Genomic DNA, 12,568 nt, shown 5'->3' on the forward strand with positions numbered 1-12,568 from the left:
TCAAGTTATGTTTGTGTGGTAATTAGTAGGCTGATATGGTTTGCGCTTTATTGTCAGCGTTGAAAAGTAGTATGCCGTCTTGTTGGGCAGTAAATAGTCTGCACTGGTGCACTTGGGTACTGGGGTGCTGAAGTTTGCAATGTTGTGGAGGAAGCGCTTGGCGGCGTCTGCAGATCGATTACTACTGTCTGATGTAAAGATGGACGCCTGTCGAAATGGGTAAATAAACACAATAAGACATTAGCGTGGCTGTGATTGCGGTTATGATTAAAGAGAGACTCTGACTGAAATGACGGTATAGTTTGGTCTAAAGTCGTCCTTTGAGGAGCGGAGGCGCACAGCCGCAGTGCAGCAGCACCCCGGGACAAGCCTTTAGTCTGTCCTGTTTCTTCAAAGACTCATTCGGCTACTAATGTGTATCTTCCCGGGCCCACGCCGGTAAGCGTTTTCTCTTGACTGATTTAAAAGCATTTCTAAAGCATTTCAGTTGTGTGTGTAAAGTGAATGGCGCCTCGAGGCGCACCTCGGCACCTTCTCCAGCCTCTTCTTCAGCCGCGCTCTTTGTTTTCCATACGCTTTGGCTAAGCTACTTTGAAGTAACCCACTGTGTTATGTGATCAATAAGAGTGCTTGCTTCTGTCTGTTTTTATCTCCTGTGTTACAGTTCATAACGTAACCAAGCGCATTGATGATCTCAGTGCTCATTTCACAGGATACACTAAATGAGGGACTTCACTCCCCGGCCCCGCTCGGCGTCTTGTAAGTGGCAGCATCCGCAGATGTTTGCACTCGCACCGGTTTTATCTTGTGGTGATGTTAAATGTGGATCTATCTGCTGCAGACCTGTTCTGACCGATGCTTGCTGCGCTACAGCATGACCACAGCAGTCTCTGCTCATCTGCTACTTCTGTCAAATGAAAATGGAGGAGGTTTCGGTGTCCAGCCTGGACAACAGCAAGCTGGAGGTAAAACATAGTTACCCGGAGTCACTGCAAATGGAAACCTGATTGGAAGATCCAAATCTGAGCCCTGACTATGTTCTGTTCTACGTCTGCAGGGCCTGGCTCAGGACATCCTGTCTGACCTGGTGGAGGATGCCTGTCTGGGTCTGTGCTTTGAGGTCCACAGGGCAGTCAAACAGGGCTATTTTTTTTTGGATGACACAGACCAAGAAAGCATGCGGGACTTTGGTATGCATTTTGTTTGATCGACAGAGGAAATGGCATTTTTAGTTCAAACTAAACATTTGTCATTGTTTGTAGAAATTGTGGATCAGCCAGGCCTGGACGTGTTTGGCCAAGTGTTCAACCAGTGGAAAAACAAAGAATGTGTTTGTCCTAACTGTAATAGGAGCATCGCTGCCTCGAGGTTTGCTCCTCACCTGGAGAAATGTCTGGGAATGGGACGCAACAGCAGCCGTATAGCCAATCGCAGGTAGAATTTTGATTTAGCCTATTTAGTAATAGCAATATTTGTTGAATGCAAGGTCAGTGGTTCAATCCCACCTCTGACTGGTGCAGACTGTTGTCATGTTCCTAAGACACTTTACTTACTTGTGCATGATAGTTCCAATTGGCTTCTGTCTAGAGGGGTGGACTATACTTTTACTAAGTAACTAAGTAAAGAATGAAAAGGTAACTAATGCCATCTGCTGCTTCTGAGAGTTCACTCTTTAAAGTGATTGGCTAAATCCATGTCACACACTCAGAGTCTTACAGAGACGGATTAATTTGTTCTCTTCCACAGAATTGTCACTGGTAACACTACCACCACCACCAACAACAACAATAACACAAACAACAAGTCTGAGAGTGACCAAGAGGATAATGATGATGTCAACGACAACGACTGGTCCTATGGAGCAGAAAAGAAAGGTAATCTGTGCTTTTGTTTAAAAGCCTAAGAGTTGTGGAACTTCTTGTAATCTCCTTTCTCCCCTCTTCTTTTCAGCCAAGAAAAGAAAATCTGAAAAGGTATTTCAAATTAAGATTCAACCAACAACATGTAAGGGGTCTCAGTCAATTAATGAGATTTTTTCCTTTTTATTCTCAGAATCCAAACTCACCCAGAAGATCAAAATCTTTCAAGCATAAGAGCAGTAAGTTCAAAACATTTTTGCTTTGGCATTGAATTAACAGACTGACATTTACCCCACAAACTCTCATTGCCATTATAATGTACAATGAATGGATGTAATTATGACCTCTCATTTTATGACCTGTTAGGTTTAATGGGCCCTAGACGTCGGATGGAGAATCAGGAAAGCCCCTGCATGATGATGAAAGAGGAGGCATTCCCTCAATAACACCTACACGCACAGGAAGACCGTAACACATCTGCCTTTATTTTCAGATGAGGACGTTTGAGTTATATGGGACTTCTACAGTTTTTACTGATGAGCAAAAGCAGCCAGTCCTTTTCCATACTTGACAGTACTTGACAAAACCAATTCTCACTATTCTTTTTTTTTTTTTTTTTTATGATTTGCTGGAGTCCAAAGTATATGAACATTTCTACTACATGCTTTTTTACCGCACAAATGTGTCCAGTGGCCAAGCAGGACTTAAGCAATGTTCATGCAACATTATGCATATATGAAAGTTAAGCATCAGGTGTCAGGAGGTCCTACTCTTGTATTCAAGTAGATAAAATAATAATAATAATGTGTCTGTGTATTGGACAATCCTGACAAACTGGTTGTCTTTCATATTGGCAGTTTTTGGTATGCTTATGTGAAAGCCAGGGATTATCTTGAGAGAAGTAGGTTAAATGAAGTGATTATTATAAGTGCAAGAAGCAGTTGTGTTTGCTTCTGTTGATAAATCAGCTAATTTTCTAGCATTCTCTACTCTCATGTGTTTACATTGTAAAGGCTTATACAGGCTATATCCTTGGTGTGATGTGTATATATATTACAATAGTCAAAAATGCTGCTATCATGACTGAGTGTATTTCATCTGTTTAGCGTAATAAATGATTTATCGGTCAAAAACTGGTTGTTAAATGTGCTCGCTGCATAACCTGACCTGCAGTGTAAACAACAGCATCACCACAAGAGGGCGCTGCTGTTACATGAACAAACCGCTGCTTCAGGAACTATCAGCCTAAACTATTACGGTACATTTCATGTATTTTAGCCTAACGCAAAGCATTATTATATGTAGTTTGGACATTATTTATAAAGTCTATTGAAGTTACGTTTTAGAAAGAATGGTGTTAAATGTGACTAGCTCTGTTGGCACTTGGAGAAGCCAAGATGGTTCAAGATCGTATTAGTATGATATAAGTATGATTAATATGTTGAGAGTAAATATCAAACTATCATTCAGCGGGTGAATTAAAGCATGGCCTTCCTCAAAAGATACACTTGAGTTACTGAACTGGTCACACTTTGAACACTTGCACTGTAGGAGGCAGATATGTCATAATAAAGGCGGTAACTCGTTTGTGCTCGGGACAAGAGGCGTTTAGAGGAGGAAGCAGCCCCGGACATGCACCGAGCTAACTCCAGCTAGCTTTTTGTTGACAGTGCGGCTGCTGTCAAACAGGACCTCCATTTAAACGGATATTTTCTGTGTCACCTCGTATTTTAACACCCAGGTTTTCACGCGTGCCTGTGATCCATGTTACTTACAATTTAGTTAAAAGTTTGTATATCTTTTGGACCACATGTGGAGCTAAACTATGGCATCAAGAGGAGGCTTCTCGAGTCCGCAGATGAACCCAAATATGAATCTCATGAATGTGCCTCATGCAGCGGGTGTGAGGATGCCACAGGCCCCGGCGGGATACCTCCGGAACATGAGCACTGGCCCGCAGTACCCCCAGGTATCTGCATTCATGAGAACACTCAATATATATGTCCTACAGCATGTTTCTGCCGACTTCTAAATATACGTGCATCTGAAGATATAACTTCCGCATATTGAGGTCTCAATTTCTGTGATTATTTTATTATATACAGGCTTTGATTTAGACAGTTTGTCCCCCAGTAAAGTTTATGGATTGTGTGAAAAACAGTCACGTGCTTGCCCCTCAGTTCGTTCTGTCAGTTCAGTTTTCTGAAACAAAAGTTTTATCATCTGCGCCATCTGTCAGCGTTTTGCACGCATGGCTTTATCCCACTTTGAACCCGCCTGTAGCGTCAGGGCTTTCACTACCTCTTTATTGTTTGGAGTGGATAATGCACACAATTATGAACTATTATGTATGTGCTTTTCTTTGTGTTTTGTTTCTATGAAATAGATTCTGTAACTTCACACCTATTTTATACTTTAATAATAAAGTCACGTTAATTAGTGTTGGTTCATTTTGTCATTTCAGTTTTCTTGCCAAATACTGTTAAAATAACCGTTTCCTTCTTTTCCTCAGTGCCCGGGGATGCCACCCAGTGGAGTCAGGGGCCCCATGGGATCAATGGGGGGTCAACTCCCTGGCCCTTCTTTTGGTGGTGGGAACATATCCATGCGTCCTGGAATGGGACCCCCAACTATGGACCCCTCAAGGAAACGCTTTCTACAGCTTCAGCATCAGCAACAACAGGATTCTGTGGGAGGCCCAAGACGTGGAGGGTAAGCTCTAAACAACGGAGTGAGAGTTAAATGAAATTTGCATTACAACATTCTAAGGTACCTTAAGCAACACCAATCTACTATAGAAGTAATTACTCATTGTTTTATATTCTGTAGGTGAGATGCTGTGGGTTTTATCTTGCTGTTGTTCATGACATTTTTATGTCTGAAAACAAAATAAAATGTCACTTATTTTTTTTCCCAGTCACTTGTGTTTGTCAGTGCAGCAGCACCGCCAAACACGAAAACAGGGCAACCTCATGACCTTATTTTCAAACTAGACACTTATGCATTTGTCTGCTGTTATACTGTAACTTTGTAGTGTTACTACATTCATAAATGTGGCACATTTACAAATGTAGTAACAATGAAGGCAGTATTTGCAGAGTTTTCTTGTAGGGTTGTTTAAATTTCCAGAGAGGAATTTGATTTAGACATGATTACAGTGAAGTGCCTAATTCACTTAAAAGGACACAATGTCCTCTTCTTTGAGCAGCGGTTGAAAAGAAGCATGAGATGGTCACTTTAAAGTGATAAAATGATCTACTGTAAGTGAATGCAATACCAGCAGTAGAAATCTTCACAAAATGTCTCATAATTGTATAACATGATTTTAACATCTTTAGTCCATTTGTGGTGTGTAGTGTGTGTGTAATGTTACATATACATATATAATACACGAGAATAAATATGTAACCACTAATAATGAGGTAGTTACTAGTTATACCCCCTTGCAAATGGCAGTTGTGTGTATTTGTAGGGCCAAAAAACGTAAGATGGCTGACAAGGTCCTCCCTCAGAGGGTAAGAAAAGTACAGTTGCAGAATAACCTTGGTTATGTATTTCACTCATTGTTTAAAATGAGATGATGTTGTTTTAGATCAGAGACCTTGTTCCTGAGTCCCAGGCTTATATGGATCTGCTGGCCTTTGAAAGGAAACTTGATCAAACCATAGCTCGAAAGCGAATGGAGATTCAAGAGGCCATCAAGAAACCCATCATGGTAGCAGACTGCACATTTATGAAAGGGTCTTAAGAATTATGCTTTACTTTTTGTGTAAGTGAAATATTGTGAATGATATTGAATTATTGTTTCAACCAGCAAAAGCGCAAACTCAGGATCTACATTTCAAATACATACACCCCCAGTAAGCCTGAGGGCGAGGAAGCCGAGAAAGTGTCTTCGTGGGAACTCCGGGTGGAAGGCAAACTTCTGGAAGAGGTAAGTTAAGTGGCTGTTTTCAGACTGTTGACTGTGATGATGTCATGTGACGATGGTGGCAGGAAAATGTGTCGCCCAATCGCAAGGCATTCTCGGAAAGTGCATTGCTGGCTGCTGTCACTCGCCATGAGAAGTATTATACATCCATTCAAACAAGAAAATCAGCTCATATATAGACTTTACAGAACTTGCAGGACTATAGAATGTGGTGACGTCATCTGAAATCCACCAATAGTCTCTATAAGCCAGCGCCTCTGATCATGTTTCTAACCTCACTTGGCCCGTCTCAAAGCATGCAACCAGATGTGTGTTACAGCTCTTCCCTCTGCTCGCCAAAGCCCTTGCACAAGCCTCAAATGAGGAATTGAAACCACTGGCCGTCGCATACCAAGAGCTGACATGCCTTCCCTCCATCAATTGCAGATCTCCTCATTGTGGTGTTTGGGGCCACATGAAGGAGGCTTCTTGCTGTTAATTTGTCTCCTGCCTCTTTTGGTCCAGGCGTGCAGAGGAGGGTTGAAGGGCAAGGAGAGAAACAGGGATGTGTGAGAGGAGTGGGAAGGCTGATATTGTGCAAACTCCCAGGGTCTGGGAGAGGGTGGGGTGCTACAGGCCTTTGAGTTGTCTACAGTTAAGCACACCTCCCCCAGTGTGGTCATGGTTAAACAATGCAGTAACTGAAAAAACAACATTTGTCTCATGTTTTAATTTCTTCCTGTTTTATGTGTATTTTTGGATTGTTTATTTGCATTACCTCTATGTATTACTATATATTTTCAGTGTTTGTGTAATGAGTTTTAATGGATTATTTATTTAATTTTAGCTACTACTAATAGCTAGTTATTTCTATGATAATGGTACAATAATGGCAGTAATTGTTTTCCATATGTCTCATGTAGCCCACTGTTTTGTATCTTCAGCCAGGTAAACAAAAGAGGAAGTTCTCGTCCTTCTTCAAGAGTTTGGTGATTGAGTTGGATAAAGAGCTCTATGGACCGGACAATCACTTGGTGGAGGTATGAGAGCTTTGCACATGTGATGTGGTTCCCTCATAGTATATCACAGAACACTTCATCTGCTGCAGTCTGGTTCAGCTGTAATCACTAAAGTTCTGGAAACAGTCCTTTGTTTCTTTGAAAAGGGAGACAATCACAAGCCATAGGTTGGGCATGGAAAACATCACTTTAATCCAAGCACTTAATCATTGACAAACCCTTCTGCACACACTTGAACTAAACCAGATTTTAGACTAAAAGATGATGTTTATGCTGTTTCAGTGGCACAGGATGCCAACAACTCAGGAAACAGACGGTTTTCAGGTCAAACGACCTGGAGATGTGAATGTCAAATGCACTCTTCTCCTTATGCTTGATCATCAGGTATGTTCCTGAACATAATTATTTACCGCTAAGATGTCTATTACCAGCCTTATTGTAAGAAAGCCAGTTAAATTCAACTCAAAAATAACTCTAAACCCTTAAACTTCTTTCACTCCAGCCCCCTCAGTATAAACTTGACCCGCGTCTGGCTCGTCTGCTGGGCGTGCACACACAGACTCGGGCCAGCATCATGCAGGCTCTTTGGCTCTATATCAAAAACAACAAACTGCAGGACAGCCATGAGAAGGAGTACATCAACTGCAACCGCTATTTCAGACAGGTATTTGGATGACTACACAGCAATTCGAAATGTGTAAAACCACAGCCTCTTGATTTGAGAAATAACATGCATTCAGTGATCCAAATAAAAAATCTATTTGCTAAACAGATCTTTGGTTGCCATCGCATGAGGTTCTCAGAGATTCCTATGAAACTTGCCGGCCTTTTGCAGCACCCAGATCCGATCATTATCAATCACATGATCAGGTATAAATAATCATTAATCTTGTGTGTGCGAACTACTGGCTTGTTTATATACTGACACAAAATATATGCTGATTAAGTCTTGGTCTTGCTTCTGTTTCCTTTGAATAGTGTGGACCCCACAGATCAGAAGAAGACAGCATGCTATGACATCGATGTGGAGGTGGACGACCCACTGAAGGGCCAAATGAACAGCTTCTTATCCTCCACCACAAATCAACAGGAGATTGCGGCTCTGGAGATGAAGGTACAAACTCCTGAAAATCTGTGTTGAAACTTTCCCAAACTGAAGTTTTGACTAATTCTCTTCTGTTGCAGATCCATGAAACGATAGAATACATAAATCAGTTAAAGACCGAGAGGGATTTCATGTTAAGCTTCAGCAATAATCCACAGGATTTCATACAGGACTGGCTCAAATCGCAGAGCAGAGATCTCAAGGTTTGTGTATTATCAGTGATTACTAACATTTTTTTATTTACATGTGTCCTGACTTATTTATTTTTGTTACAGCTAATGACAGACGTGACTGGAAACCCTGAGGAGGAGAGAAGGTCAGAGTTTTATCAAGAAGCCTGGGTCCCAGAGGCTGTGGGCCGATACGTTTACTCAAAAGTAAGAACATACTAGCAGTTATTTAATTTAATTAAAAGGATAGCCCTTTTGCCCACTGAGAAGTTGATGCCTGTATGAAGGTGTCAGAAAATGTGCTTTCTTTGACTAACACATTTTTAAATATTTGTGTATACTTTTGTGGTTACGTTTTGTAGGTTCAACAAAGACGACAGGAGTTGGAGCAGGTGTTGGGGATCCGCCTTACCTAAGGACATAAACATTGAATCTAAATGTTACTTGTGCTAAAACAAAAAGCTTGATCAGAATCATGTGGATGTTGCAGGTTAAGAGTCTAAAAGCCATCTTTGTAAATATTATATACTGGGATAACTGGTGCCTTGTTTGTTTTAAAATCAAAATTTTATTGGACCAAAGTGCAAGTGTTCATGATCATTAATTACTTAGTTGTTTTGTACTTGTTTGTACAAATTACAGCATTGATTGTGTTTATATATTATGTGAATGATACATGTAACATCCACCCTTAAACCATAGGCATTGGTGCTGTTTAAACTTTTAATCGGTTATGGATAGTTAATTTCTTGCATTGTTTCATTTGATGTTTCTCTTCCATCTAAATATCTTGTATTGAGCAGCAAAATTTTAATCTCAATCTCTTTTTTTTTATTTGGCCATTTATGTCATCAATGGTCTTTGTACTGTGAAGATTAACAGAAAAGAGTTTATGCTCATCTTTTTACTGTCAGGGTTATATCTTGTGTTAATAGTGGCAGCAAATGTAAATTGTTTGTTGTTAATGTTTCTGTTGGGTAACTTGAATGGTTTTATACAAGGTTTCTATGGGATCTTCTGAACATTCCAGGTTCACATATGCTGTGCCATTTTTTTCCACACGTTTTTGTTCATCTGCATGTTTTGTAATGACAATCAAAGAGCTATATCTTTTATATATCTGGATTTTTACAATAAACATATTTACCATTATCCATTGTTACTTTAAAATGTGACAGTCAGCGATTAGTAATTTAGTGCAGTGCGGGTTTTTGCACAGACTGATGCTGCCCATGAGGATTTACAAGTTCGGGCTGGTCTAAAAGCCTGCTTTTAACCGCTCTGTTACAACAGGTATATCAGGTCTCAAAACTGAACTGAACTTTACCGCTGCTCAAATACCAGCCACTGCAGCCCAATGTGCTCTCACCGTTTGGAAATATGCAAAGTAGAACTTGCACAGAAAGTATTATTGCCAATGAGTTATATTAAACACGGCTCTATGGTTTTAGCCCTAAAATTATAGCCTAGTTATAATGATTGAGACACCTTGCAGGAAAATCAGTGTTCTCAATCATATTGTCAATGAATTATATAGTTATTGTATTATATAGTGATCTAAATCATTGGTAACGCATTTAGAAAATGTGGACAAAGTGTGCCACTAGGCGGTGCCTGGAGTCACCACAGCCAAAAAAAAAAAAAAAAATTTTTTACCGGAAGTTGGCTGATTTGCAAACGGAAGTCGAAAAAGTCAAGATGGAGGTGGACGGCGTCGATCATGTAGGTGTTTTTTCTATTGTTTTCGCTACTTTAGTGTAAAATCAAGCGCAAAGGTGATGTTTCATATAAAAATAAAAACCGCTAGACGTTGATATCTTGTGTATCTCAATAGACTGGAGTTAGTATTTCACATTATCCGGTCACGCTAAAACCAGTCAATGAAGCCTCTACGCCGCTGGTTTGCTGTCTCATTGTAGCTTGAGCAGCTAACGCTAAACTGCACTGTTGACATTATGCTGTTTTCAACGACATTAATTGTCTGGCTTTATTCTCGTACACACGCAATACAAATCAAACAACAACCAAATCAATGAATGCTTAATACATGGCAATAATACACCGTATATCATATGCTTCCTCTGTCACAGAGAATACTTGTACCTCCTTAGTATTGACATGTTTCATGATACATTTGTATTTCATGGATTTTAGATTTATGAAGTCAATGTAACTTTTTTTTCCTCCAAAGAACTATGTTGATTTCTTGTTTGACCATGCCTTGGTGAAAATGATTTGATTCCTTTTCCTCTTTTCCAGATGGAAATGGGTGACAATAAAGGTGGAACAGGGCTTAGACAGTACTATTTATCAAAGATTGAAGAATTACAGGTAAATATTTCGTTTGCGCAGCTTTGTTGTTTTATATGTTAAAATACCTCCATTATTTTCTTTTGTTTGAATAGTTGACAGTAAATGATAAGAGCCAGAATCTGAGACGTCTGCAAGCCCAACGTAATGAGCTCAATGCCAAAGGTACATTTTGCGTTATAGTTCACTTCAATTAAATGCTAGTTTTAAATATTATAATGTTTTGTTATTTGTGATTTAGTACGTCTCCTCCGTGAAGAGTTGCAGCTCCTGCAGGAGCAGGGCTCATATGTCGGAGAAGTTGTGCGGGTCATGGACAAAAAGAAAGTGTTGGTGAAGGTAATATGTGATTTGCTTTTATGTTTGTTATGTCTGAATCGAGATTATATATTTGTATTCTCCATTTCCAGGTACATCCAGAAGGCAAATTTGTTGTGGATGTGGACAAAAACATAGACATAAATGATGTGAGGTTTTTTGTTGTGTTCATGTTTATTCCCCTGAATATTGACTTGGTAATAATATATATTTTTTGTTATAGGTAACTCCAAACTGTCGCGTGGCGCTTCGTAATGACAGCTACACGTTGCACAAGATTCTGCCAAATAAGGTGGACCCGCTTGTGTCCCTCATGATGGTGGAGAAGGTACCGGACTCAACCTATGAAATGATTGGAGGACTAGATAAACAAATCAAGGAAATCAAAGAAGTGATTGAGCTTCCTGTCAAGCACCCTGAGCTCTTTGAGGCTTTGGGAATTGCTCAACCCAAGGTATGTCATATCTACTCCTAGTCCATAAGGGAAGAGAACCAAAATTTACTAATGTGGTTGTGCAGGGTGTGCTGTTGTATGGACCTCCTGGAACAGGGAAGACTCTTTTGGCCAGAGCTGTGGCTCATCACACAGACTGCACCTTCATCAGAGTGTCCGGCTCAGAGCTGGTCCAGAAGTTTATTGGAGAGGGTGAGATACACTACTGTGTGTGTGTGTGTGTGTGTGTGTATATATATATATATATATATATATAAAGTGTATATATATATATATATATATATATATATATAAAGTATATATATATTTATATTTTGTATCTATTTAAAACTTTTTCTTGTTTTGTGTAGGTGCTCGTATGGTGCGTGAGCTGTTTGTAATGGCCAGAGAGCATGCTCCCTCTATCATATTCATGGACGAGATTGACTCCATTGGTTCATCTCGACTCGAAGGAGGCTCAGGTGGAGACAGTGAGGTTCAGAGGACAATGTTGGAGCTTCTCAATCAGCTGGATGGATTTGAAGCCACTAAAAATATCAAGGTACACCCTTTAAAATACTACATTTTTTGCACATTTTAAATGTGTTTTCAATAGAAATGAAATCCCATTTTCCTTAAAGGTCATCATGGCAACCAACCGAATTGACATCCTGGACTCTGCCTTGCTAAGACCTGGAAGAATTGACAGGAAGATTGAATTTCCCCCTCCTAATGAAGAGGTTAGTTGGATGAGCTCTCAAAGCATTGATTGTATGTGGCAATTTAAATAAAAGTTAAGTTAAATTTAAAAAAAATTTCTTTCCCTTTTTTTACTAGGCCCGTCTTGACATTTTGAAGATTCACTCCAGGAAGATGAATCTCACTCGTGGCATCAACCTGAGGAAGATCGCCGAGTTGATGCCTGGAGCATCTGGAGCTGAAGTCAAAGTAAAAACAAACTCAATACAATAAAAACAACAAAATGGGCAACATGATAGTTTTTGAATGTCCTCCTAATTGATGCTCTATGTTAGGGTGTATGCACAGAAGCAGGAATGTATGCCCTGAGAGAACGAAGAGTTCATGTAACCCAGGAGGATTTTGAGATGGCTGTGGCAAAGGTATGTTAAATTATTTATTCTCAGTTGTATAATTTAGTATTTTGGGTACTAACAATTCCCATGTTTTCAGGTGATGCAGAAAGACAGTGAGAAGAACATGTCAATCAAGAAGTTGTGGAAATAAAAGCACTGCACACTTATGTATATTTTTCCTCTTTGTTAAAGGTTTGATTTATAATTGTCGTTCATAATTCCTTAAAAAATAAAATGTTTTCCCCAAGTAAAAAGCAACCAAATCATTCTTTTCTGTTAACCTTCTGATTTTATTTACCACCAACAGTTTGTACAATATGGCACTTAGCATTTTAGCTGGCTATGTGTAC

The 12,568-nt window shown here is 39.7% G+C and overlaps 3 protein-coding genes across 5 annotated transcripts; all 3 read left to right on the forward strand.

Annotated features, from left to right (window-relative positions):
* The first annotated feature begins 105 nt into the window (after positions 1-105).
* atxn7l3b (ataxin 7 like 3b) lies at positions 106-2,992 on the forward strand. Of its 3 annotated transcripts, none has more exons than XM_055229448.1 (9): positions 106-219; positions 665-759; positions 842-965; positions 1,058-1,190; positions 1,263-1,434; positions 1,747-1,874; positions 1,951-1,973; positions 2,053-2,098; positions 2,226-2,992. In XM_055229448.1, exons 3-9 carry the CDS (start codon positions 915-917, stop codon positions 2,303-2,305), a joined length of 633 nt encoding a protein of 210 aa, XP_055085423.1. In that variant the 5' UTR covers positions 106-219; positions 665-759; positions 842-914; the 3' UTR covers positions 2,306-2,992. The 3 variants fall into 3 exon arrangements, with proteins under 3 accessions (XP_055085423.1, XP_055085425.1, XP_055085422.1); XM_055229450.1 differs by having other exon boundaries at positions 713-759; XM_055229447.1 differs by having other exon boundaries at positions 122-438.
* A 461-nt stretch (positions 2,993-3,453) lies between these two features.
* Positions 3,454-9,215, forward strand: smarcd2 (SWI/SNF related, matrix associated, actin dependent regulator of chromatin, subfamily d, member 2). The gene is made up of 13 exons (XM_033985088.2): positions 3,454-3,828; positions 4,372-4,571; positions 5,332-5,374; positions 5,452-5,574; positions 5,674-5,793; positions 6,714-6,809; positions 7,071-7,172; positions 7,291-7,452; positions 7,561-7,658; positions 7,767-7,902; positions 7,974-8,096; positions 8,169-8,270; positions 8,426-9,215. Exons 1-13 carry the CDS (start codon positions 3,685-3,687, stop codon positions 8,477-8,479), a joined length of 1,503 nt encoding a protein of 500 aa, XP_033840979.1. The 5' UTR covers positions 3,454-3,684; the 3' UTR covers positions 8,480-9,215.
* Positions 9,216-9,725: 510 nt separating this feature from the next.
* On the forward strand, positions 9,726-12,385 carry psmc5 (proteasome 26S subunit, ATPase 5). The gene is made up of 12 exons (XM_033985089.2): positions 9,726-9,785; positions 10,323-10,394; positions 10,469-10,538; positions 10,615-10,712; positions 10,784-10,840; positions 10,915-11,145; positions 11,211-11,337; positions 11,496-11,686; positions 11,766-11,864; positions 11,962-12,072; positions 12,159-12,245; positions 12,316-12,385. Exons 1-12 carry the CDS (start codon positions 9,762-9,764, stop codon positions 12,367-12,369), a joined length of 1,221 nt encoding a protein of 406 aa, XP_033840980.1. The 5' UTR covers positions 9,726-9,761; the 3' UTR covers positions 12,370-12,385.
* The last annotated feature ends 183 nt before the right edge of the window (positions 12,386-12,568 follow it).

The sequence above is a fragment of the Periophthalmus magnuspinnatus genome, chromosome 19 (assembly GCF_009829125.3).
Source record: "Periophthalmus magnuspinnatus isolate fPerMag1 chromosome 19, fPerMag1.2.pri, whole genome shotgun sequence".
Classification (NCBI taxonomy): Eukaryota; Metazoa; Chordata; class Actinopteri; order Gobiiformes; family Gobiidae; genus Periophthalmus; species Periophthalmus magnuspinnatus.